Source organism: Peromyscus eremicus, chromosome 8a, assembly GCF_949786415.1.
Source record: "Peromyscus eremicus chromosome 8a, PerEre_H2_v1, whole genome shotgun sequence".
NCBI classification, from domain to species: domain Eukaryota; kingdom Metazoa; phylum Chordata; class Mammalia; order Rodentia; family Cricetidae; genus Peromyscus; species Peromyscus eremicus.
In genome coordinates this window covers 85,301,577-85,328,233 of record NC_081423.1, presented here as the reverse complement: position 1 = coordinate 85,328,233, position 26,657 = coordinate 85,301,577, and the positions used below count along the sequence as shown (strand labels likewise).

Here is a 26,657-nt window from a genome sequence, read left to right as displayed (position 1 = left end):
TGAAAAACCAAACACAAAAACAAACAAACAAACAAAACAGACCAAGAAATAAAAAAATCAGACATGGTGGGTTTCACCTACAATGGCATCACTTGGGAGGCTAAGCAGGAGAGCCAACAGTTCAAGGCCAGCCTAGACTACAGTGTAAGATCCTTTCTCAAAAAAACTAACCACAGGGCCAGCAAGATGGCTCAGCGGGTAAAGGTGCTTCACATTCACCTTGACCTGTTTGTCACATAGGTGGAAGAGAGCTGACTCCACAGAGGTCTTCTGACCTGCACACATGTGTATGTCCATACACATACATCACACACGATAAAAATACATAAACATAACAAGTTTCAGCCGGGCGGTGGTGTCCCACACCTTTAATCCCAGCACTTGGGAGGCAAAGAGGCAGGTTATCTCTGTGAGTTAAAGGCCAGCCTGGTCTACAGAATGAGCTCCAGGCCAGACAGGGCTATATAATAGAGACCCTGTCTCAAAACAAAACAAACAAACAAAAGAAAGCAAAAGCAATAGCAAAGGAATAAAAATAAATAAGAAACAAAAGGGAAAAAAAAAAGACTAAACAATGGGAAACTTGAGAGGACAGCTTTCAGCCTTACAAGTATGAGATGCTAACCACTACTGTGTGGAGTTGGGGGCATGCCCAGAAAGTACCAGGTGTGGTTTGTTCAGCCCTCTGTGGCTCAGAAGCTAGGGTCCCGCCTGCAAGCCAGGCCTACTCACCACACCACGGTCTCCCAGGTCCAAGGCATCCCAAATGAAGCCCTGGGGTAGAGTGTAGGGCTCCTGTCGAATGTTGTCCTTGTCCGGTTCCACTGGCCCATGGGTGTTTACCACTTCACCTAGAAGAGCACAGCCAGGAGTCAACTGTCAGCCTCCAGCATGGGGGAGGGAGAGCTCTTTTAAAACATTCACTGGAGGGCTGGGGATGAGGCTCACCTGCTACAGTGGTCACCTTACTTACACAAAGGCCTGGGTGTGATTCCCAGTACTTCATAACCTGGGCATAGTGGTGCATGCCTATAACCAGCACTCCGTGGGGGCAGAAGGGTCAGAACTTCAAGGTCATCTTCCACTAAACAGTCAGGTTAAGGCCAGTCTGGGCTACACAAGACCCTATCTGAGGGAAAAAGATTACCAGAGCTAATTTCCCTTGTCCCTAGGAAGCATGGAGCTGAAGAACAAACCAGGCTTGGCAACTGTAAACTCTTTTCTCCAGTCACCGTTGGTCCCTAGTTGAGGTCCAACGCATGGAAAACCTGGGAAGACTCTGTGGGATCTAAGGTGGCTCATTTCTGGAAACCCTTGTAAATCTCCCTTGGGCTCCTACGTAGTTGGGAGCTGTTTGAGCCATGCCCTGAAGCATCGCTCCTAGTGAGGCAGCCGTGACTATTACACCTGCCTATGACCTTGAGGAGGCTGTGAGCACCAGATATTGGGATAAATCCACATTGTCTATTTAATGATCAAGGGAACTTAATTGGGGGTAAACTCACAACCACAGGAGATTTATCGTAGGGTCTGGGAAAGCTGAACTATGTCCCATGCTGAACAGCTTGGTCCAAAATCTCAGTATCCAGAACCACGAGGTAGCCAAGAGGGACCAGCATACGTACATCCCAGGTCTTAGAGTCCCTGGTGGCCATGCATTTAAATAACTTAGAATTCTGCTGACGTGAGACACGAGCTCCTGGCAGCACCGATCTGATCCCGAGAAAATGTTGGGCTTTTAAGACACTCCATTTGGAAGTTTGTCTTCTTTCTGGCATAAAGGCCTGCTGGGCAAAGACCTGCCCTTACCTCGACTACTGACAGTACGAATGCTGTCCTTTTCTGATGAGCAGGACACAAGGAAAAGCGACTACTGAACTCTGCCAAGACAGGGTAAGATGGTCTTTCAAAATTCCTGCTTCTGAAAATGTTCTGTCAGATATTCTAGGCCTGTAGTCAAACTGGATGCCCCAATGGTGCTGAGAAACTTTAGGTGACTGTCCAGGCTGCCAGCTGTCTCTATTGAAAGATTTCCCATTTTCTCAGGTATTATTATATTCCTTCTCAGGTCTTTGATGGGGTTAAAGACTAACAGTTACAATCTTCTTAGCTAGAACATACTAAGTACTAGATTCAGATTCTTCACAATAGGACAGCTTTTGAAATAACCTAACATACCATTTACCTGTGTTCTGGACATCTCTGGATTTTAGTATGTGTCTCTTGTTTGATGTTGGTCTTGTTGGTTGTAGTTCCATCTGTTTATGTCATTAACCTTTATTTCTCCTTGATAATCATTCCTAGTGTATATAGTTTTGTGTTAGGTTAGAACTTTCTTATTTAGACAAAAAGGGAAGATGTAGTGGGTAGCTGTTTGAGCCATGCCCTGAAGCAGCGCCCCTAGTGAGGCAGGCTGAGCTGTTACACCTGCCTATGACCTTGAGGTACCAGCCCCTGGGGCGTGGCCACTGGGGACCCTTCAGACCTGGTATACAAGCATGCTGGCCCCTCTTGGCTACCTCGTGGTTCTGGATGCTGAGATTTTGGACCAAGCTGTTCAGCATGGGACATAGTTCAGCTTTCCCAGACCCTACGATAAATCTCCTGTGGTTGTGAGTTTACCCCTAAATAAATTCCTTTGATCACTAAATAGACTCCATGGATTTATCCCAATACTCCTGAATGACAAATATTCATCACAGCTAATCTGGCTTCCTGCCTTCTGGTTGGTGAAGAGTGTCTTCATGTTCTAGCCCAGACACCCTTCCCTGACCTGAGGAGATTTGTAAGGAGCTGCAACAAGGCCGCCTTTGTGTCAAGAGCAACAACAAAGGACTGGGCTGACTCCTCAGCAGATGATGGCTTCTAGGAGCCAGGCTCTCTCAGCCTTGAAGCCTCAGCTTCCAACCCTGTGGGCCAGGAGCTGCCACTGCCAGCGCAGGGCCGCAGTGCTTTGAGGTGAATGCCTTTGGGCTGAATCACGGGTCTGCAGATGCTGCCAGGAAGCCTCCCTGACACATCCCCCCTCTCTGTGAGAGAGCTGGGGAGGCTGAGATGAAGGCTGGAGAGGAAAACCAGGCAGTCAAGGAGTCAACCTTTGTTTTTTTAAGACAGGAGAATGCTACATAGCTGGCCTTGTGCTCACAGCAATCCTCCTGTCTCAGCCTCCTAATGCTGGATTACAGGTATACACCAGATACCCAGCCATCTGATTACTTCCAGCTGTTCTCAGTCACTTACTTCTTTTTGCCTCCCACACCTGCTGTGCAGAGCCCAGAGCAGCACAAGGTGGAGGGCCCGCTGAGGCGCAGAGGTACAGGTAAAGCTGAGAAGAAAACGTCTGCTCCCCTCGACAAGGAAAGAACGGCATGATCTGAAGAGGAACTGAAGGCTCATTCAGAGCATGTAACAACTGTTCCAGACCAAAGCTCCTGAAGTTACTGTATGTCATGACCCGAGCTTATGTACGTGAGAGTGTGAGGGGTCAAGAAAAGTGTGGGAATAGTAAATGGTTTTGAACACACATACCAGAAGCAAATTGAAAATTAAACATGTACCAAATCTGAGATATTCCAGACAGTGTTCTGTGACTTCACTGTAGCCTTGACTCTGAACACACATGTGCATGCCAACGTGCTATGAAACATCAATGAAGTCTGCCTTAGAAACCTTGGCTCAGACCAAGACTACTGTACAGGGCTGGAAGATGGTGCAGTGATTAAGAGCATGGCTGCACTTCCGAGGACTCCAGGTCAGTTCCCCGCACCCATGTCAGGTGGCTCATATGGACCTGTAAGGCCAGTTCCAGGGGACGTGGTACATGACACCCTTTCTAGCCTCTGGGGCAAATGAATACCTAAAACAAATACAGGGACAGGCACATAAAAATGTAAGCTTATTTATTTTATTTTATTTCTTGATGTGTATGAGTGCTTTGCCTGCTTGTATGTATATGTACCATAGTGTGCCTGGTGCCCATGGAGGTCAGAAGAAGGGGTCAGATGCCCTGGAACTGGAGTTATAGATGGTTGGCAATCACCACATAGGTGCTGGGAACTAACCTGGGTCCTCTGTAAGAACAAGTATTCTTAACCATGAGCTATCTCTCCAGCTCCCACATAAATAAAAAATAAAATCATCAACAAATTCTGTTTTATAGTAAAGGCATATATCCATGCCCAGAAGGATTTAGTTCTTTATGTGAAAATAAAAACTATATCTGGTGGGGCAATAGTGGCATACACCTTTAAATCCCAACACTTGAGAGGCAGAGGCAGGCAGATTTCTGTGAGTTCGAGGTCAGTCTGGTCTACAAATCGAGTTCTAGGACAGCCAGGGCTACACAGAGAAACCCTGTCTGGAAAAAAGGAAAAAAAAAAAAAAAAGCATACTCTTATGCAAAGGTTTTTTTTGGGGGGGAGGGGGGAGTTCAAGACAGGGTTTCTCTGTGTAACAACCTTGGCTGTCCTGGATCTCACTCTGTAGACCAGGCTGGCCTTGAACTCACAGAGATCTACCTGGCTCTGCCTCCGGAGTGCTGGGATTATAGGTGTGTGCCACCACCGCCCGGCTGCAAATGCTTTTTTAAGACATTATCTCATGTAGTACAATCTGACCTCAAACTCACTGCATATTGGAGGCTAGCTTTGAACTCTTGATTTGTTTTAATTTTCAGCAATATTTTTAGTAATTTCATACAATGTATCTGAACATAGTCACCCCCAAACTTCTCCCATTACCATTCCCACCCAACTTGAGATTTTTTTTTTCTTTCTCCACTGAGTGCAATTTCTGTTGTCCAGCCAGTGGTGGGAGTGAAGCCTGCCCTGGTGTGTAGTGTGCCGACCAGGGGTCACATCATTAGAGAAAACCCACTCTCCCTCTCCCAGCAGCTATCAAATGCCAACAGCTCCTCAGCTGGTGGTGGGGCTCTGTGTCCGCCTTCCTTGCACAATGCTGAGGTTTTGTCTGGAAGAGCTTGAGCAGGCCGTGTGCACAGTCACAGCCGCTGTAGTGTCTGCAGAACACTTTCTCTGATGCTATTACCACCTCTTACAATTGTTCTCCCTCCTCTCCTGTGCAGATCCCTGAGCCTTGGGAGGAGAGGTGTGATGTAAATGTCCCATTTAGGGCTGAGCACCCTACAGTCTGCCAGAGGCCAGAGAATATACAATACAGCAAATGACACCTAATATTCAACAAGTCGACCCACCAGATGAATAACTCTCTGATGGGGAGCCCCACTAGGCAAAGACCGTGGGGTTACTGGCTGTGGACACCGTTTGTTTCTGTCTGTAATGTTCTCTGTGCTGCCACAGTTCCTCCCTAAAAACAACAGCTATGGGGTTCTTTCCACAGCCCATCGGTGGTGTGGTTTGTACTTTTGGGGCATATATATCTGTGGAAGGTCAGGAAGATGATTTCTTCTTAAGCTGTACAATTTTGATGAATAGAAATAATACTGGGATATTTTTTATTGCTCAGACTGAAACAGGAAAATAATAATATTCTCAGTTACAAAGACAGCTTTTTATACCATTAGCTGATTTAAGACCTCAGAGCAAATTCAAAGCAGACTAGTTGCCCCTGCATATGAACCGCACAAGGTCAGACATGAAGCAACTTCAGAATGTAACTCCCTGCAGCAACTGACTTTGCATGAACTCCTAACCACTCAAGGTTCAGCAAACTAACTGTTTATTGTTTAAGTTTTGAATTTCAATGTCACTGTTGGGAAATGCTGAGCACTATGTGTCTCCTGTCCTTGCTTTACAGTCTGGCTAACGTTGCCATGGTTACTTACTCACTGGCTGGTTAGTGTGATATCTCTAGTCCAAGAGAAACCGTGTAGTTTCTCATGTGTTATCAGAATGGTCCTACTTCTTTTTGTTTACTCAAGAAATGTTATATGACCCTGAAAATGTAACTCATATATTTGTCCAGAGTTTATTCTGTGTAGTAGAGAGATGTGGAAATGTGAAGAGAGATATATAACTGTGAGGAGAAGGAGATGTAACTGTGTGGAGACAGAGAAATATAGCTGTACAGATATGTGCAGCTGTATAGAGATGTGTGGCTATGTAGAAGAGAGATGTAGCTGTGTGGAGACAGAGATTTTTCAAGATGAAGTAAAAGAGAAAGTTACCATCAGAAAGCATTTGTTTCTTTACGCATCAGATAGAGAGCTTTAATTCTCGCTGACATAGTGGATTTTTTTGTATAACATGTGCTGCTGGAAGCTGGTCCTCTGGCAGCAATAAAAGTCCTTTATTTTCTGCACATGGATCAGGTCCCAACTGTGTAAATTACCTTCTGCTGTGAGGAGAAGCTTCTCTGATGAGGGTATTTTTATTAAAGATATATATTTTTTATGTATATGACACATGTGTATACACACTAAGTGGTCATAAAAGGGCACTGGATCCCCTGGAGCTGCAATTCAGGCAGTTATGATTTGTCTCATGTGGGTGGTGGTAACCAAGCTCCAGTCATCTATAACCACTAAGCCATCTCTCAAGTCCATGGCCTTGAACTCTTGATCCTTCTAACTCCACTTCTCAAGTGTTGGGATTACAGCTAAACATCACCATGCCCAGCCTGTAAATTTGGTTTTATCTTCCATGCCACAGTATGTTGTGGAGGTTAGAAGACAACTTGCAAGAGTCATTTTTCTCTTTCCACCAAGTTCTAGGGATCAAACTCAGGTTATGAGGTTTGGCAGCAAGCTCCTTTCCCCACTGAGCCATCTGTATACACCAAAAGTTTTCAGGCTAAAAGGCACACACCTTTAATCCCAGCACTTGGGAGGCAGAGGCAGGTGGATCTCTGTGAGTTCGAGGCCAGCCTGGTCTACAGAGCGAGATCCAGGACAGCCAAGGCTATAGAGAGAAACTTTGTCTCAAAGAAAACAAAAAAGAAAAAGAAAAGAAAGAAAAAGGAATCACAAATGGAAAAAGTTGAATATGCCCTGATACAGACTAAAAACTGTCTGGAGGCCTTTCAAAGGTGAACTTACAGTGATTTTTAAACTATGAAGAATTCTAGGCCTCTTCAGTAGAACAGAGTTTAATTAAAATCTCCCTAAAGGTGAGACATGTTATTAACACAGTACCCTTTTTTTTATTTTATTTTTTGAGACAAAGTCTTTCTACTTTATCCAAACTGGCCTTGAACTCATTCTGTCTGTGGCTCAGGCTGGCCCTGAACTTATGCTTTCTGTCTCTACCTCCCAAGTAGCAGGGATAACAGGTCTACGCCACAGGAAGGCCCAACTCAACACAGCATACTGCATGAACTTTACAATCAACAGTCCCCCATTTAGGCCGAGAATGGTGGTTCACACCTGTAATCCCACAGCTTAGACAGCTGAGTGAGGCAGGAGGGTTGGCCACAAGTTCAAGGACCCTGTCTTGAAAACACTCTTCAAATACAGTGCAGATATGGGGAGCAGATAGACAATGTATCCCTCACTGTTCCCTCCCCATTTTTATCTCCTCAAATCGTGTCTGTGTTGTTGCCAAGCTGACAGCTACATCTGTCCAAGAGCAGAGCTTACATTGTTCTGTTTTTGAGACAGGGTCTCTCTACATGGCCCTGGCTGTCCTAGAACTCATTATATAGACTAGGCGGGCCTCAAACTCATGGAGATGCCTCTGCCTCCAGAGTGCTAGGATTAAAGGATGTGCCACCACGCCTGGCTATTTTTACTTTATACTGGTTACCCATCATGGCACTGACCACTTTAAGTCAGGAAACACCTGCTATGTATGCTTTCCACCTCTGCAGACAAATGTGGGCACAGCTGTCTTTTACCTCCTGGTATTTGACTTGGCTCTGCCCTCCCACAATGTACCAGAAGTCTTATAATGTTTCTGGAGGATAGTTACACTGGCAACTTGATCATAACTTACATTTGGTGTTAGAGCATGCGTTTTGGGGCTGGAGAGATGGCTCAGCAATTAAGAGAACATGCTGCAGGGACCCAAATTCAGTCCCAGCACCAGTATTGGGAGGCTCACATCTGCCTGTTGTTCCATGGCTGCATTCACAGGCACTCATACACACACAATCAGATAGTTTAAAAATGATAAAGATTTTAAGAAAACACAAGTTACTTCCTCAACTACATACATAAAAAAGAAGAAGTGGTCCTCAACGGTCCCAGAAGCAAAACCCAATCACTCCTAAAACCTTTGTCCACCAGAAGCCCTGAGGTCAGTGGCCAAGGTCAGCTGTAGTTCAGGCCTAGCAGACACCTCTAACTCCAGCATGCGCAATCACTTCTGGAATACTTTTGGGATTTCTGTCTGTCTAATCCCTTTACAAGTTTATTACAGCATTTTTTAGATTAGTTTTATTTTGAGACAGGGTCTCACTATGTAGCTCTGGCTGAAACACCCCTTATAGACCAGGCTGGCCTCAAACACAGAGATCCATTTGCTTCTGCCTCCAGGAGCCGGAAGTAAAGGTGCCACCCCTCCTGACTTCATTATGGCTTCAGAGTTCACATTGGTCCACACAAACAAAACAGTCTTTCATAATTTAAGTGGGAAGATAGACCCACGGACAGGCATCCCCACTCATCACATGCTAATTGTTCTCTGTAGATTTAAGATGATGATGGACTAAAAAGAATTGTCGTTTGTTCTGTGTGTGCTGCTGTGAAATGATAAGGTCTCTGAACAACAGTCTTTTATGTGCCCCTTTTACAGACAATCCTCCAGAAATAATGATCTCTAGGACCTCTTATGGCCTCCCCTACAAAACTCCCACAGAAGTGAAGCTAAGACGCATTCCTTGCTCTCACCTGCAAAAGGAAATACGTACCCAATTTGGGGACTGGCTGTGTATCCCAGAACTGGTAGCTTCGCTTGCTGGCCTCCTCCATGGTTTTGGCAGGTCCCTGACCCACTGAGAACAGCTCAATGGCCTTCTGTATTTCCTGGATCCTCTCTGCTGGCAAAGAGTTCATCTGGACAAGACAGGTGGAGAAAGAAAAGATCCATTGTGTTAACAAGACTTATGAGTCATTGTGAGTTCAAGAGTTAGCTAGGCCAGGTGTGCTAAAGCACACCTTTTATCCCAGCACTGGGAGGCAGAGGCGGGCAAATCTCTGTGAGCCAGTTTCGTTTACACAGAGAGCTCCTGGCCAACCAGTGCTAAATAGTGAGAGCCTGTCTCAAATAAACAGACAGACAGACAGACAAACAAACAAAAGAGTTAGCATGGTACAGGAGTACACATCTGTAGTCCTAGTTCTCAGGAGGTAGAGGAAGAGGATTAGAAGTTTGAGACCGCCAGGCGGTGGCGGCACACACCTTTGATCCCAGCACTCAGGAGGCAGAGGCAGGTGGATCTCTGTGAGTTTGAGGCCAACCTGGGCTACTGAGTGAGTTCCAGGAAAGATGCAAAGCTACACAGAGAAACCTGTCTCGAAAAACCAAAAAACAAAAAAACAAAAACAAAAAAAAGGTGTTTGAGGCCCATCTTGGTTACATGAGACCCTGTATGAAAACACCAAGTGTTCAGGGCTGTAGAGACAGCTCAGCTGGTAAAGTGCTGAATGAGTGCCTCATTGCAGCATGAGGACCTGAGCCTGCTCTTCAGCACCAAGACAAAAGAGTCGGCATGCAGGTGTGTGCATAATCCCTCTGCTGGGGAGGAGGAGCTAGGAGGACCAACAGCCCATCCAATCTGGCCAAGTCATGGAGCTCCAGATTCATGAGAAACATCTCAAAAATAAGGTGGCAAGTGATTAAGAAAGAAACCTGATACTGGCCTCCAGCCTCCACATAAGATGTGCAACATACATGAACAAGTACACACAAACATACAACCAAGAGTTCAAGTTAAAGGGTACAAAAAAAAAAAGTACATGGTTCTTTAGTTCTTTTTTTTTTTTGGTTTTTCGAGACAGGGTTTCTCTATGTAGCTTTGCACCTTTCCTGGAACTCACTTGGTAGCCCAGGCTGGCCTCGAACTCAGAGATCCGCCTGGCTCTGCCTCCCGAGTGCTGGGATTAAAGGCGTGCGCCACCACCGTCCGGCTGGTTCTTTAGTTCTAATCAGAGGTTATTTATATAAAAAATGGAGAAAAGAAGCCGGGCAGTGGTGGTGCACGCCTTTAATCCCAGCACTCAGGAGGCAGAGTCAGGCGGATCTCTGTGAGTTCGAGACCAGCCTGGTCTCCAAAGCGAGTTCCAGGAAAGGTGCAAAGCTACGCAGAGAAACCCTGTCTCGAAAAACCAAAAAAAAAAAAAAAAAAAAAAAAAGAAAGAAATGGAGAAAAGAGTAGCTAAAAATTAGCTAATGGGTGCTACTTATGGGATATTGTTGTTTTATTTTTTGGTCTTTTTTTGTTTTGTACAGGGTCTCACTATATAGTCTTGGCTGGCCAGGAAACCCCTAAGTAGACCAGGCTGACCTCAAACTTTCAGCTGACTTTTTGCCTCTGCTAGGATTACCAGTGTGCACCACCACACTTGGATTTGCCTATTCTATTTTTCCCCATCTCAATCTCATGTTGTTTACGCCAAAAGTAATAGAGCCAAGTGCAAAATTTCAAGCAATGCAGAATATAGAAAATACAAAGGAAAAAAAAAACCTAAAGCTAGGTGTAGTGGCATAAGTTTGTAGTCCCTGAGAGGCCTGGATATGAGGGTCAGAAATTCAAGGAGCATGGGCAACATAAGATAACGTCTTAAAAAGGAAAAAAACAAAAAGAGGAAGGGTCTAGAGAGATGTCTCAACAGTTAAGAGCACTGCTGCCCTTCCAGAGGACCCAGGTTTGATTTCCAACACCCACATGGCAGCTCACAACTGTCTCTGACTCCAGTTCCAGGGGTTCCAACACTCTCTTCTGGCCTCCATAGACACTGCTCACGTGATGCATAGATATACGTGCAGGCAAAATACCTAGACGCATAAAAATCAACCTCGTCTCCTTAACTATAATCCTTGTACAAATAGTTTTAACCTAAAAAATGTGAGAAATATATAGAACCCCAGACTTCTCTGGATGCAAGTTCTAAAACCACAGACATCTTTTTCAAAAAGCAAAATTGGAAGCTGGTAAGACGGCTCAGTGGGTAAAGGTATTTCTCGCCACGCCTGATGACCTGAGTCCAATACCCAGGACCCACATAGTGGAGAGAGAGAACCAACTGTCAAAAGTTACCTTGAACTTCTCCAGGTAGGCTGTACATTTGCCTCACCTGGTATGAAGAAGCATGTGCATCCACATCCACAGACACACCTACAGCCCCCACACAGAGCAAAAATGGGTGCTAGAGGTATAGCTTAGTGGTAGAGAACTTGCTTTGCATGTGCAAGACACTGAGTTCAAGCCCTAGGGTCACAAAAATAACACATAAAAAAGCAAAAAAAGCATAAAATTCAGTTTCATATTATTCTACAACAAATTATGCCATAGGTCAGACATGGCACACACTTTTAACCTAGGCAGAAGCCGGAGGATCTCTGTAAATTCCAGATCAGTCTGGTCGACACAGCAAGTTCCAAGGCAACCAGGGATACACAGTGAGACTGTATCTTAAATAAAATTTATGAAACAAAACAAACCTCAAACCTATGCATTCGAAGGAAGCTAGGGGTGTGGCTCAGTAGCAGAGCACGGCAAGTGTGCAGGAGGCTCCTGGTTGGATCTTAGCACATTAATCCCAGTGTCTTAGACCTTCTCTTCGGGGAGACAAAACTACATGCTGTGCCGCCAAATGCACTCCGTGTATGCACCACAGTGTATTGACCCAGGCCCTGACTGATTAACTGATGGGTATTCTGATGGTTTGCTCTTTGATTGTGATACTGTAACACAGTGGTTCTCAACCTCCCTAATGCTGCAACCCTTTAATACAGTCCCTCATGTTGTGGGGACCCCCAACCATAAAATTATTCTGTTGCTACTTCGTAACTGTAATTTTGCTACTGTTATAAATCATAATGTAAATATCTGATATGCAGGCTATCTGATACGTGACCTCTGTGAAAGGGGTCATGACCCCAGGTTGAGAACTGCTGCTAATGACTTTCTTCTAAATTAAAAAATATTTTGTAGCTGGGAGGTGGTGGCACATGCCTTTAATCCCAGGACTCAGGAGGCAGAAGCAGTCAGATCTCTGTGAGTTCAAGACCAGCCGGGTCAACAGAGTGAGTTCCAGGACAGCCAAGGCTACACAGAGAAACTCTATCTTGAAAAAAAAAAACAATCCCCCCTAAAATAAAACCAAACCAAAAAACAAATATTGTGTATGTGTGTACATGTGCACGTGCCACAGTGTGTGTGTGGAAGTTAGAGAATAACTTTCAGGAGTCAGTTCTCTCCTACCACTGTGTGGGTCCACGGGACCAAGCTGGTCACCAGGCCTGGCTGCAAGAGACTTAAGACCCAGAAGACCAAGAACCACGGCTCTAAGAAGCAGGGGCTGTCACATCATCACTCCGTGGCACCTGACACACACACATGCGATATGCGCCTGTAATTCTGTAATTCTGGTACTGCGCTGGAGTCGGGTACACCTGCTGGGTCTTTTAAGGTACTGAGAACCGTTTCATCACCAAGGAAGGGCACAGAGGACAGACAGCACTGGAGTGGAGATGACCAGTCTGAACTGTCCCTACACTTTGACCTCAACACCCATCAGCCCTAAGGAGTCTCCTCGTTACCTTCACAGGCTGATCCTGGGCCACATCTGTGTCGCTGCCTTTCTCTTTCTTCTTCTTCTGTTTCTTCTTCTTCTTCTTGGCTCCAGTATCATTGGCTGGACTCAAGCCACTGAAAGACAAAGTAAAAAGAACATCGGATGCTTTAAACCACAGACAAAAGGCTCTTCTGTAGAGCAGACCTTCCTAACCAAGCTGCTGGCTTCAGAAGCAGACTGGAGAATCCAGCTCCCAGAAGGGGCATCTGGAGGACACTAGCAAGCACAGCTCCCCCTCCACTCCCACCCTTCAGCTCCCAAGGGAGGAGACACTGTGCAAGGCATGAACTATTTATTTTAAAGGGCCTTTTCTGTTCTTGCATTCATTCATTCATTTATTCATCCATTCATTCATTCACTCACTCGCTCATTGAGACAGGGTCTCAAGCAGCCAAGCTGACCTCCATCAATGACTTTGGACTTCTGATCCTCCTGCTTTCAACTCCAGAATGCTGAGGTTACAGGCACTCCACCCACCTGGTTTATGGGGCTCAAACCCAAAGCTTCTTGCATGTAAAGAAAGCTTTCTACCAACTTAACTACATTCCCAGTCTTTTCCTTTTCTTTTCTTCTTCTTCTTTTTTTTTTTTTTGAGACAAGGTCTTGCTATGTAACCTTGGCTAACCTGGTACTCAGTATGTATCTCAGGCTGGCCTCAAACTTATGGCAATCCTCCTACCTCAGCCTCCTGAGAGCTGGGATGGTAGTTATGAGTCACATCCTTTTTTGGGAGGTGGGAGGAATGTGTACTTATTTCTTTAGATTGTCAGCCTGCACTAAAGACATGTGTCAACACTGTGTTGATACCAACACCACTTCCTTACGGCCCTAAATTAGAAAGGACAGCCAAAAGACGGCAGCAGTCTCTTGGGAATCCTTTGCCCCGACTTCTCCAAGTGGTATGTTCACTGGGTTTCCCCAGCTGGACCTAGCACACCAGACAGTATGGAAAGGAGAGCAGGATGAAGAAGTGTCTGACAATCCTGCAGTCCATGCCCAAAATGGTCAATAAAGAGAAGTGCCCGAACTAGACATTAGGCAGCAAGATTGAGTGGTCACTGATGGCAAACCCAGACCTAGGAATGATGAGAAAATCCAACCACAGCAGTCTCATGCAGCTACTTTCGCCACGGGCAGATGAGAACTCTGTGTAGAGGCAGTAAAGGGACGCCCTCATGCCGTTTTCCCTTAGTAAGACACGCAAAACCGTTGTCTACCTACATTAAAATGTCAATCAGACCAGGTACGGTGTCACATGACTGCTACTAGAGCACCTGGGAGGCTCAGGTGGGGACAACATAAACAGACATGGTGGCACACATCTTTAATCCCAACACGCAGGAGGCAGATCTTTGTGAGTTCAAGGCTAGCCTGATCTACACAGTAAGTTCCAGGCCGGCGAGGGCTACACTGTAAAACCTCATCTTAAAAGAGACACGGTGGTTCCCAGTCACAGGCCAGTCTGGAGGAGAACACGGAGCTGTAGGCTGGCCTGAGTTACAGTGAAAGACACTGTTTAAAAAGAATTTTTTTTTAATTTAAAAAAGGAAACGGGGCTGGAGAGATGGCTCAGCGGTTAAGAGCACTGACTATTCTTCCAGAGGACGAGTTCAATTCCCAGCAATCACATGGTGGCTCACAACCACCTGTAATAAGATCTGGTGCCCTCTTCTGGTCTGCAGGGACAAATGCAGGCAGAACACTGTATAAATAATAAATAAACAAACCTTAAAAAAAATAAAATAAAAAAGGAAACAGATCCTTCAGGGTTTCAAAGTACTGTGTGGATATTTGAATATTAATGCAATTGATAAATGCTATCAGTAGTATCAAGTATACATATATAAAGAGAAAGCAACCTGTAATCACACTTCCATTTCTTGGGCTAAGGCTGTAGCTCAGTGGCAGAGTGCTTACCTAGCATGCTCTAGACAACAGGTTTTATTCCCAGTCCTGGAAGGAAAAAAGGGTGGGGGTGGATCTGGTAGAAATACACTGTCATCTCTTTATATGTGGAGTCTCCAGATTTACCTCCTCTTGTTCCATGGACAGGGGATTTAGGAGACTGTGGAAGGATTATGAAGCCAGGGAGTCAAGGCTGGCAGCTCTCTCCCTCAGACAAGCATATGGTGATCACATCTGGACACAAACACATCTAATGAGTATTCTTTTAATGAGACACAGAAGGTACAGCAAGAGGGGACCGAGGACATTCAGAGATGGGAAGGCAAACTCCTTACAACCAGATGCTCAGTGAATCTTCCAAGGCCACAGCAAATAGGAGGAAGCCACAGTTACCCACGAACCCAGATAACTTCCTCTTTTATTTATTTATTTGTTTGTTTATTTATTTGGTTTTTTGAGACAGAGTTTCTCTATGTAGCTTTAGAACCTTTCCTGGAACTCACTCTGTAGCCCAGGCTGGCCTCAAACTCACAGAGATCTACCTGCCTCTGCCTCCTGAATGCTGGGATTAAAGGCGTGCGCCACCACCGCCCGGCTCTCTCTCTCTCTCTCTTTTTTTAATGTGCATTGGTGTTTTGCCTGCATGTATAGCTATCTATGTGAGGGTGTCAGATCTTGAAGTTACAGACAGTTGTGAGCTGCCGTGTAGGTGCTGGGAACTGAACCTGAGTCCTTTGGAAGAGCAGCCAGTGTTCTTAACGGCTGAGCCATCTCTCCAGCCCCTAGATAACTTCCTCTTAATAGCTCACTTGTTATCCTATGTAATCCCATTCAGAGCCTGTCACAACTCTGTGGTCTTCTTATTTCAGAGATACTCTCTTTTCAGTCTCAGGATTATGTGTAGTGTTGAAAGGTTAAATAAAATCCAGTTAATGTGCTTTATTCATGTCAGTTTACAGAGTGAATGATCAGGGCCCTGTATATGAATTCCCATACAAATCTTTTTTTTTTTTTTTTTTTAAAGATTTATTTATTATGTATATAGCATGTATGACTGCAGGCCAGAAGAGGGCACCAGATCTCATTACAGATGGTTGTGAGCCACCATGTGGTTGCTGGGAATTGAACTCAGGACCTCTCGAAGAGCAGCCAGTGCTCTTAACCTCTGAGCCATCTCTCCAGCCCCCCATACAAATCTTATATTTGTCTGTGTAGCCCTTCAGGCTGGTCTTGAACTTGGAGATCTGCCCACCTCTGCTGCCTGGGTGCTAGGATTAAAGGCATGTACACCATCCCCGCTCCCACCCCTAACCCCCCCACCCCTGCCTCCACCCCAGCTCATACAAATCACTTTTATACTTCTGTGGAAAAAGAACCAAAAGGTGAAGGTGAAGAAATGCTGCATCCAGGTGTGGTAGGTCATTTTTGGGAAACAGAGGCAAGATCATTGCCACAAGGCCAAGGCCACCCTGGTCTAGATGAGGAGTCCCAGGCCAGCCAGGGCTACACAGCAAGACTAGGTCTCAAAACCACAAACAACTATAAAAAGAAACTGCTACATGTTAGTTAACCAATTGGATATTTACTAAACACAATTTTACATGGCAATAAATGACCACCTTTCGGCTTTGTAAGTCTTTACAAAGTGTGTAAAATCACTATAGAATGTCTTCCTTGGCTGAGCATGGTTGCATGAGCCATGGCATGAGCCTATGACCCGAGTACCTGGGAGGGAGAGGCAGGAAGATCATTCCAAGTTTGTGGCCATCTTGGTCTACAGAACGAGTTCCAAGCCAGCCAGGACTACATAGTGAAACTGTCAAAGAAAGAAAGTTGGTCAGTCAGTCTACCTTCCCAAGCCTCTTCAGAGGAGAGGCTGTGGGCACTGTCACCGCCTGACCCCACTTCTGCGGAAAGATCCCAGGCTGCACTCTGGTTCTGTTTTTGGTGGTAAGCTGGTCTGTTTTGTGTTGAGACAAAGTTGTAGACCAAGCTGGCCTTCAACTCAACGAGATCCTCCTGCCTCTACTTCCCAAGTGCTAGGACAAACGGCATGCAACACCACACCTGCCTTTATGTTTGTTTGTTTGTTCTTGGTTTTTTTGAGACAGGGTTTCTTTGTGCAGCCTTAGATGTCCTGGAACTCACTTTGTAGACCAGGCTCACTTTGAACTCACAGAAATCTGCTAGCCTCTGCTTCCCAAGTGTTAGATTAAAAACATGCACCACCACTGCCCAGATGGCTTTATGTTTTAATTTTATAACTCAGTCTACTGAGGTATTGGGCCACAACTATGAGAACACATGAAGTCGCCATAGTCTTATAGACAAAAAGCCCAAAAGAGGGAGACAACTGGGGCTGGAGAGATGGCTCAGCGGTTAAGAGCACTGGCTGCTCTTCCAGAGGTCCTGAGTTCAATTCCCAGCAACCACATGGTGGCTCACAACCACCTGTAATAAGATCTGGTGCCCTCTTGTGGCCTGCAGGGACACATGCAGGCAGAATACTGTATACATAATAAAGAGGGAGACAACTGAATAAGGGGAGACACTTAGGAGTCCAGTAACATAAACTTTCAAGTCAATTATAATAACTTAATCATTCATAAGACACCAAGCTCAAAGGCCTTGAGAACACGCACACCTGCTAGAGGAGGCTAAGCAAGGCAGGGCAGTATCACTGCTTAGGAGGATGAGTAAGACTGCATGAACCCACGAGTTTTGAGGCCAGGATCTTGGTTGAGTATTGCAGGGCATGCCAGGATTCAATAAACTGAAACAGAAATCTCTTATAAATACAAGACAGAGACTGACCAGAGGTACACACTTACTACAGCAAACCAAAGCTTAACTTGCTCCTTCCATTCCAAAATACCAAGCAGGGACTTGGGTGAAATCTGTCCTTGGAAAGTAGGGAATGTCTGCTATGGGAACTGAGATGGGTGTTCACACACAATGGCTGCTAGTTGCTGGGTAGTGGTGGCCCACTCCCAGCACTCAGGAGGCAGAGGCAGGCAGATCTCTGAGTTCGAGGTCAGCCTGGTCTACAGAGTGAGTTCCAGGACAGCCAGGGCTACACAGAGAGACTCTGGGGGTGTGGCTAGTATCAATAACTAACCTAGCAAATATAGGATGAATTGAAAGAATGGCAGATCCAAGACAGGGAAGAAAAGCAATTAGGAAATCTCATCTTCAAAGCTGTCAAGATGGCTTAGCAAGGAAAAGGTACTGGAGTGCCAGCCAGGCAACCTGAATTCAACACCTGAGATTCATGTAAAGGTAGAAAGAGAACCAGCTCCACAACTGTCCTCTGACCTACCCACCTACACACACACACACACACACACACACACACACACACACACACACTGTCCTCTGACCTACCCAACTACACACACACACACACACACACACACACTGTCCTCTGACCTACCCACCTACACACACACACACACACACACACACACACACACACTGTCCTCTGACCTACCCACCTACACACACACACACACACACACTGTCCTCTGACCTACCCACCTACACACACACACACACACACACACACACACACACACTGTCCTCTGACCTACCCACCTACACACACACACACACACACACACACACACACACACACTGTCCTCTGACCTACCCAACTACACACACACACACACACACACACACACACACACACACTGTCCTCTGACCCACCCACCTACACACACACACACACACACACACACACACACACACACACACAGTGGCATGTGTGAGATCGGGTCTTATACTGTAGCCCTAGCTAGCTTTGAACTCATAGTGATCCTCTTGCTTCAGTCACTAGACTATTAGGATTATAAGTGTGAACCATCACGCTCAACTAGAAATGTGTCCTTTTTATTTTTTTGAGACAGGATTTCTCTTGTGTCGTCCTGGCTGTCCTGGAACTCACTCTGTAGACCAGGCTGGCCTCCAACTTAGATCTGCCTGCCTCTGCCTCCCAAGTGCTGGGATTAAAGGTGTGCGCCACCACACCCCACAGGAATGTCATTTTTTAAGGAAGGCCCTAAATGTTAAATTCAAGCACAGAAGAATTCGTATGGATGCTCTTGTACAAAATCAGGGCAGCAGGAGGAGATGGAAAATGAGCCTCCATGCTTCTAAAATAGAACAGTGCCGGGTGTGTGTGGGTGGGTGGGAAGGGCAAGCTGACAGATGAACAGGAACACAGAACTTGCCGACAGCACGAAGGGTCCGTAACACAGGCCTCCTCTCCCTTACGGGATGACAAACACCCAAATGTGTGTGCCTGGGAACTAAAATCTTTTATCATGGGAGAGAAAGAGTAGAGGGAACCTCCAGCCTTGGGAGGAGTCTCCCAGCAATCTGCCTTAACCTGTTGCTTACAGGAGACCACAATGAGGAAACCTGGTCATCAACTAACCAACCAGTACCCAGGGACAAGCCACCAATCTCTAAAGAGGTAGAGCCTTTTCTCCCTGACATGTTTAAAGCAATGGTTCCCAACTTGTGGGTTGCAACCTCTTGGGGTCACCTAAGACCATCAGAAAACACAGATATTTACATTATGATTCAGAACAGTAGCGAAGTTACAGTTATGAAGTAGCAATGAAAAGTTTAAGGTTGGGGGGGTCACCACAACATGAACTGTATTAAAGGGTGGTGGCGGCATCAGGAAGGTTGAGAACCGTGCACTGGTTACAGTCTCACCCCCACCCCCACCCCCATAAGGATGTATCTGAGAAGCCTCCAAAGCCAAGTTATTAACTGTCTTCTCACACTAGGCCCAAGAAGGAAGCTTTAGTGTGAAGAGCAGGTGTTAGAGGTAGCAAGGAGAGGCAGAAATGGGGGCACATGCCTGCAGTTCACGGAGGCCATGGCAGGAAGATGGAGAGTTCCAGGTCAGTCTGAGGTAATGTTGAGGATGAGCCATGTTTTACTCCTCACTGACATCTGCTTTAAAATTATAATCTCCTAAAAAACTATACATATAATTATTTACATAAAATGATGGGTTTCTTTCTTTGCCTCGCAACGATTTTAAAAATGTTCTGAGCAAAGGGGCCACACCACACAGCTGTTTCCACAGCCCTCCTGTTACACTGCACACAGCTAGGAGCTCAACCACTTTATGCTTGCCTGATGCTTTCTAGGCACAATGGACTAAAATAAAACGCAGAAAAGCTACAGCCCAAAGAAGGTCAGTGAAACATCTCCAGTGCTGTTTCCACAGGACAGCTGTGCCAACATTCTGAGAAAGCACTGAATGCTGTGCCCTTCTGTGCCTGGCTTGGGATTTTCAAAGACCAACTTCCTTGCTCCTGGCAGTGGCCCTCCTCAGGTCACGTCCTATTCCTAAGGTCAAGCAGAGAGCCACTGGCACTATTCAAATGGGATGTACTGTCTGCAACACAGACTGCAGGTCTGTTTCGGAGCAAGTTCAGAAGAAAAGTCATAACTTCTGGTCACTTATTTCCTTCTTTTGTTCTGTTTGCAATGGGGACCCACCATGGCTAACCTTGAACTCAAGATTCTCCTATGCCAGCTTCCTGTGTACCAGGGCATGTGGCTTTATTTTCCTTTCTTTTTTTTTTTTTTTTTTTTTAAATTTTATTTATTTATTTTGACACAGGATCTTTCTATATAGCCCTGGCTGCCCTGGAACCCACTATGTAGACCAGGCTGGCCTCAAACTCACAGAGATCCGCCTGCCTCTGCCTCTCACATGCTGGTATTAAAGGCCTATAAGACCATACCCAGTTTTTGTTTTGTTTTGTTTTGGTTTTTCGAGACAGGGATCCTCTGTAGCTTTGCGCCTTTCCTGGAACTCGCTTTGCAGACCAGGCTGGCCTCGAACTTACAGAGATCCGCCTGCCTCTGCCTCCCGAGTGCTGGGATTAAAGGCCTATAGGCCCATACCCAGTTTTAATTTTTTTTTTTGTTTTAATTTTTTTTTTTTTTTTTTTTTGGTTTTTCGAGACAGGGTTTCTCTGTGTAGCTTTGCGCCTTTCCTGGAACTCACTTGGTAGCCCAGGCTGGCCTCGAACTCACAGAGATCCGCCTGGCTCTGCCTCCCGAGTGCTGGGATTAAAGGCGTGCGCCACCACCGCCCGGCCAGTTTTAATTTTTTAACTTTTATGTATGTGTGTATGTTTGTACATGCGTGCGCCAGTGCTCTCAGAGACCAGAGGTGTCAGATTCCCTGGAGCTAGAGTAACAAGCAGTTATAAGCCTCCTGCCATGCATGCTAGAACCAAACTCTGGTCCTCTGGTAGAGCAGGATGGGCTCTTGGCAGCTGAGCCATGACCCCAGCCCCCATTCTCTCTGCCTCTGAAAGCTAGAAGCTAATTCTTGGGACTATAAAGTAAGTTTTCCCTAGAAAGGTACTGAAATAAATCCTGAACTCTAGTTCTAATTTCGACATCAGGAGAGCCTTTTGCAAGTGAAGTTACCCTTGGGGATGTGACACATTCACCAACGATCATCTAGTAGTCACAAAGCCCAGAGACAGACAGACAGAGGGACATTTACAAGGACACTCAGGAGGAAACCAGGTGGCAGGAGTCAGGATCAGCTGCATATTCTCTGTACTGCTGTGGCTGCTGGATCACAGGGTACTACACCCCAAACTCCACACATCCCCACCAATGAGTTAGATTGGGAGTTCGGGGAAAAGATGGCTGCCAAGCCCGATGACCTGAGTTTGAACCCAGAATTCACATGGTGGAATGGAGAGAACTGACTTCCTTCAAGATGTCTGATATCCACATGTATACTGTGGCACATGTGCACACATGCAAATACATAAAATGTAATAAATTAAAAAACAAGACCTGCTTGTGCCTCCTAAATTCCTACTGCCACAGAGGCACTCGGAGGCTATGGAAGGAGATTGTAGGCAGCAATTACAGAAGCCTGCTCTTACGGTCGCCTTTGCCTTCTCTGGATGTCTGGAGGGATGAACGAGCCAATTCCTGTCATGGAGGAGAGCTATTTTTGAGAGCTCACCAAGACTGATAGAAGTGACTAAGTGTAGGCCAGCAGAAAACAAGGCTAAAATGAGGTAAACTGAAATTCAACAGTTTGAGTTTGTGTGGTGCACTGTGACCTGGCAAGTCAAAGATCAAACCAAACGCTATTCCATGTCCTATCCGTGTCCACTGAGGGCGACCCTGGTCTGTCAGCGAGAGTTTAAAGAGCCAGCCAGCTCCACTGCCACCCAACTCCCTGTCTGAGAAAACGCACAAGTTGCTGAAGAGATCCAAAGAGAGGACTCTCGCTGCTACAGGATGCAGGAGCTGGGAGTGCTGCTCAGTGGTTGTGCCTCTCATGTGTAACGTGCTGGGTCTGAACATCAGCACCACCACCAAAAGAAAAACAAAAAGATTCGGAATACAGAAGTCAATCCCGGAGGGAAAACACATGCGGCCACTTTCAAGCGGACCCTCTAAGTGTCCGAGGGCCAGGTGGAGGCTCACAACAAAGCCGAAGTGGCCTTCCGAAGTGAAAGCACAGACACACGTAGGGCTTAGCACACACTAGCAGTGACAGCAGGCACTCAACTCCAGTCAGCCTCCAGCTGCTCCTCAGTCAGCACACAGACAGGCTGTGTAAAGCAAGCACTGCCCTGGCGGGGCATTTCAGGGGTTAATTTTAGGTGCTTAATATAGAGAACATAGTATTTCATGTGCTTTAAAGGGAACAATCACAAGGACACCTTCTCTGAGGAATCAGAAAGAGGCTTAAAAAGTAGAGCTTGGCCGGGCAGTGGTGGTGCACGCCTTTAATCCCAGCACTTGGGAGGCAGAGCCAAGCGGATCTCTGTGAGTTCGAGGCCAGCCTGGTCTAAAGAGTGAGTTCCAGGACAGGCACCAAAACTGCACAGAGAAACCCTGTCTCAAAAATAACAAAAACAAAAAACCAGTAGCGCTTGCTGAGTTAGGAGTTGTGGCTCACGCCTGTAATTCTAGCCCTTTGGAGGCTAAGGCAGTGATCCTCTCACCACAAGTCTAAAGCTAGCCTTGCTACAAACTGAAACACACAAACAACAACCAAACAAGCAAAAAGAATGCAGGTGGCCAGGTGTGGTGGCACAGGTCTTTAGTCCCAGCACTGGAAGGCAAAGGCAGGAAGATCTGAGTTACAGGACAGTCAGGGCTACACAGAGAATCCCTGTCTCAAAAAACCTGAACCAATGAATGAATGAATGAATGAATGAAAATAAAAAATGGAGGTGTAGGTAAGATAGATGGCTTAGTGGATAAAGGTGCTTATAGCCAAGTCTGACTACCTGAGTTTGATCCCCAAGACCCACACAGACAACTGACCCACAAGCAGTCCTCTGACCTCCACAAGCTCGGTATGCACACACAAAATGCACACAAATAAAGAAATGCAGTAAATTTGTTTTTAAACGGAGATTTGAGATTTTTTTAAGAAAGAAGAGACAAAGCTACAGCACCCTCCTCCTGCAGTCCCTGTTCCCTGAGCTCCAGAAAGGGTTAACTGGCAGCTTGGCAAAGCTGACAAATTTTGGAGTGGGCATATTAGTTCAACAATGTGGGAGATCAGCAAAAGCAGTTTGCCATGGGCAGCAGTCTCCCTGAAATAGGCTTCATTTACTTTTAATTTCTTCTGCTCTCCAGTTTCTTCTCTTTGAACAGCTCTTGATTAGTTTCTTTTTAACTACCATTTAATTAGGAAACATAATTAGAATCCTTATTTGATATCAGTGATGAGAGTTCTCTTCATTTTGCTTTGATCTAGTTTTGAAAAACCCAAAGCTGAAGAGTGGAATGAAGAGAGGGCTTCAGAACTAAAAAGATTTCCTCTTCCCAAGTGCTAGATGCAGTCACAAGCCGACAAACAGCACGGATGGCACCACTGTGACAAGAGGAAGACACAGCAAGGAAGGGAGCTTGGCGCAATTTACCTTCTGTCCTAGTTACCTGACACAGCCCGGCGTCAGTCATCTGAGAGGAGACTAGATTGAGGAACTGCCTAGATCAGACTGGCCTGGGGACGTGTACTGCGGACACGGGAGCCCAGCCCACTGTGGGCAGCACCATCCCTAGGCAGGTGGTCCTGAGCTGTAGAAGGAAGGAAACTGAGCCCTAAGAAATGGCCTAGCAATTACTAGTAGTGCTGGGCATGGTGCTGCATGCCTGTCATCCCAGCCCTTGGGTGGCAGAGGCAGGTGGATCTCTGTGAGTTCAAGGATAGTCTAGTACAAGTCCCAGGCCTGCCAGAGCTACATAGTAAGATCCTACATTTTAAAAAAGCACTAGCTGTTTTTCCAGAGGCCCCGAGTTTGGTTCTTAGCACCCATACTGGGTGACTCACAACCATCTGTAACTCCATGGGAACGGGTGTCCTCTTCTGGCTTCCACAGACACCAGCACACACACAGCAGACACACAGACATAAATAAAGGTGAAGACAGCAGAGGAGGAGGAGAAAACCAGCTAAGCACAAGTGTAGGAGTGAGCACAAAGCAGTGTTCCTCCACGGTTTCTGTCTTTGAGTTCCTACTGGAGTTCCTGTCCTGTCTTCCAATAACGGACTGCAGCCTGGAAATGTAAGCCATGTACATAACATGTACTGTGTGTACAAACTACATATGTCCATACTACATAATATATAGTGCAAGCTACATAAATCTTTCCTCCTCGCCTAAATGCTTTTTGTTCAGAGTGGGTTTGTTTTTTTTTTTTGTTTTGTTTTTGTTTTTGTTTTTCAAGACAGGGTTTCTCTGTGTAGCTTTGGTGCCTGTCCTGGATCTTGCTCTGTAGACCAGGCTGGCTTCACAGAGATCCGCCTGGCTCTGCCTCGAAGTGCTGAGATTAAAGGCGTGCACCACCACCACCTGGCTACCTTTCTTAAATTTCTTCATAGGAGACAATATCTCTAGTGTACCCACACACATACACACACCAATATGCAAAACAAATAAAAAGGGGTGGGTGGAGAGATGCCTCAGAGGTTAAGAGCACATTTACCAATACTGCAGGAGTTCAGTTCCCAGTTCAGCTGCTGGGATAAAACACTCTGAATAAAAAGCATTTAGGCGAGCAAAGATTTATGTAGCTTGCACTAATATATATGTGTGTGTATACACACACACACACACACACACACACACACACACACACACACACACATATATATAAAATGTAGTATTCAGGCCGGGCGGTGGTGGCGCACGCCTTTAATCCCAGCACTCGGGAGGCAGAGGCAGGCGGATCTCTGTGAGTTCGAGGCCACCCTGGGCTACCAAGTGAGTCCCAGGAAAGGCGCAAAGCTACACAGAGAAACCCTGTCTCGAAAAACCAAAAAAAAAAAAAAAAAAAAAAATGTAGTATTCACGTATGTAGTGTGTACACACAAGACATGTTATGTAGCTTACACTTCCAGGCTACAGTCCATTGCTGAGAGGCTCATAACCACACATAACTCCAGGTCCAGGGGACTGTGAAGCCTTTTTAAGCTCTCCTCAGGTACCTGCACTCACATGCATATACACACAATTAAAGTTTTTAACTAAAGTAAATAACTTAAAACAGGAAATGGGGGGCAAGAAACACTTCAAAAAGAAAAAAAAAAGGAACTTCCATAATAAACTGGAGGGTGGCTGGTTTCTGTAGGTATTTCACAAAACGTTGTAGGTCTGTGAGAAAAGTGCTTGCTGTGAAAGCTGGTGACCTGAGTTCCATCCTCAGAACCCACGCAAAAAAACTGGATGTGGCAGCACACACCTGTAATCTCAGCACTCCTAGGACAGGACTCAAGGCGGAGATAGGAGAATCATCTGGAAGCTTGGGAACCAGTTAACCAGAGTGTACGGCAAGGCTGAAACAAGGAAAGCCCTGCTTTAACAAGACAAAAGGAGAGCTCTGACTCCCCCAAACTGTCCTCTGACCTCCAAACACACACACACACACACACACACACACACACACACACACACACACTATAGTAAGACAAGATTTATTGTCAAAAATACATACACAAGAAAAATCGGAGGCTGGAGAGGTGTCTGTATCTCAGAATTAAGGAAGTCAAGGCAGGAGAACTGGAAATTCAAGACCATTCTCAATACAAAATGAGTTTGAGGGCAGCCTGGGCTACATGAGACCTTGCACTGAGATAGGCCAGGCACTTTAATATTTGCCTTCATTCACCCAGCACTCAGTAACACCTACTAAGCACCAGGCATCTCATCTCCAAGGACATAATTAATCCTTGTTCTCATGCACCTTAATAGCCCATGAGACAGAGACCTGGACACACTCAAGAAGTTATCAAATACATTATTTATTGCTATAGTAAAACTACAAAAATACAGTTTGTAAAAATGATGGAAGGCAAGCTGGGAACAATCTGAAGAAAGAAAAGAGCTACCTTTAATGTTTCTCTCTAAATTCATAAACCACTGTAGATAAGGAAACTTTCCCAAGACCACAGCTGTTGATCTTGGGATCACAACCAGGCTTTCAAACCAGGTTTTAGCTTGTTTTTGTAGACAGTCTCACTATGAAACCCATACTGGTTGGCTATATAGATAAGGCTGGCCTTGACCTCACAGAGAGCCACCTGTCTTTGCCTCCTGAGCGCTGGGATTAACAGGTTGCACCACCATATTCTGCTCAAAGCAGGTCTGAATGACTCCAAAGTCCATACTTTTCCCAGGGTGATGCTGCCTCTTTCCAAAACACTTTGTTCTGAACGTTAATGGAAAATTCAGATTCTAAATGTCAGAAGTAGACTCTCTCCTGAGTAGGCCCTTTGCCTTTTACCTGCCATCTCCAAACTAATTCATTTTCACAGACCCCCAGATTTGGTAAACTAATATAATTTGCTCACTCAAACCATACCTGGTAACAGAACACCTTCCCGGGGGGAGGGGAGGAGGGAGGTCACTCCCAAAGATTTGGGGAAAGGGGAGCTATTACTCTGTGGTACCATAACTAAAACAAAGAACTTCCTGGCAAACAGGATTTTCTTGGTTTTCATGCTTGTGGT

General features: G+C 45.7%; 1 protein-coding gene across 1 annotated transcript in view; it reads right to left on the bottom strand.

Annotated features, from left to right (window-relative positions):
- Nucleotides 1–26,657, bottom strand: part of Nmt1 (N-myristoyltransferase 1) — a 52,939-nt gene that overhangs the window by 13,772 nt on the left and 12,510 nt on the right. Inside the window, exons 3-5 of the mRNA XM_059270732.1 lie at nucleotides 12,681–12,789; nucleotides 8,827–8,971; nucleotides 733–851 (exon numbers count right to left, since the gene is read on the bottom strand). Coding sequence (XP_059126715.1) covers nucleotides 733–851; nucleotides 8,827–8,971; nucleotides 12,681–12,789 — 373 coding nt within the window. The remainder of the gene's footprint in view (nucleotides 1–732; nucleotides 852–8,826; nucleotides 8,972–12,680; nucleotides 12,790–26,657) is intronic.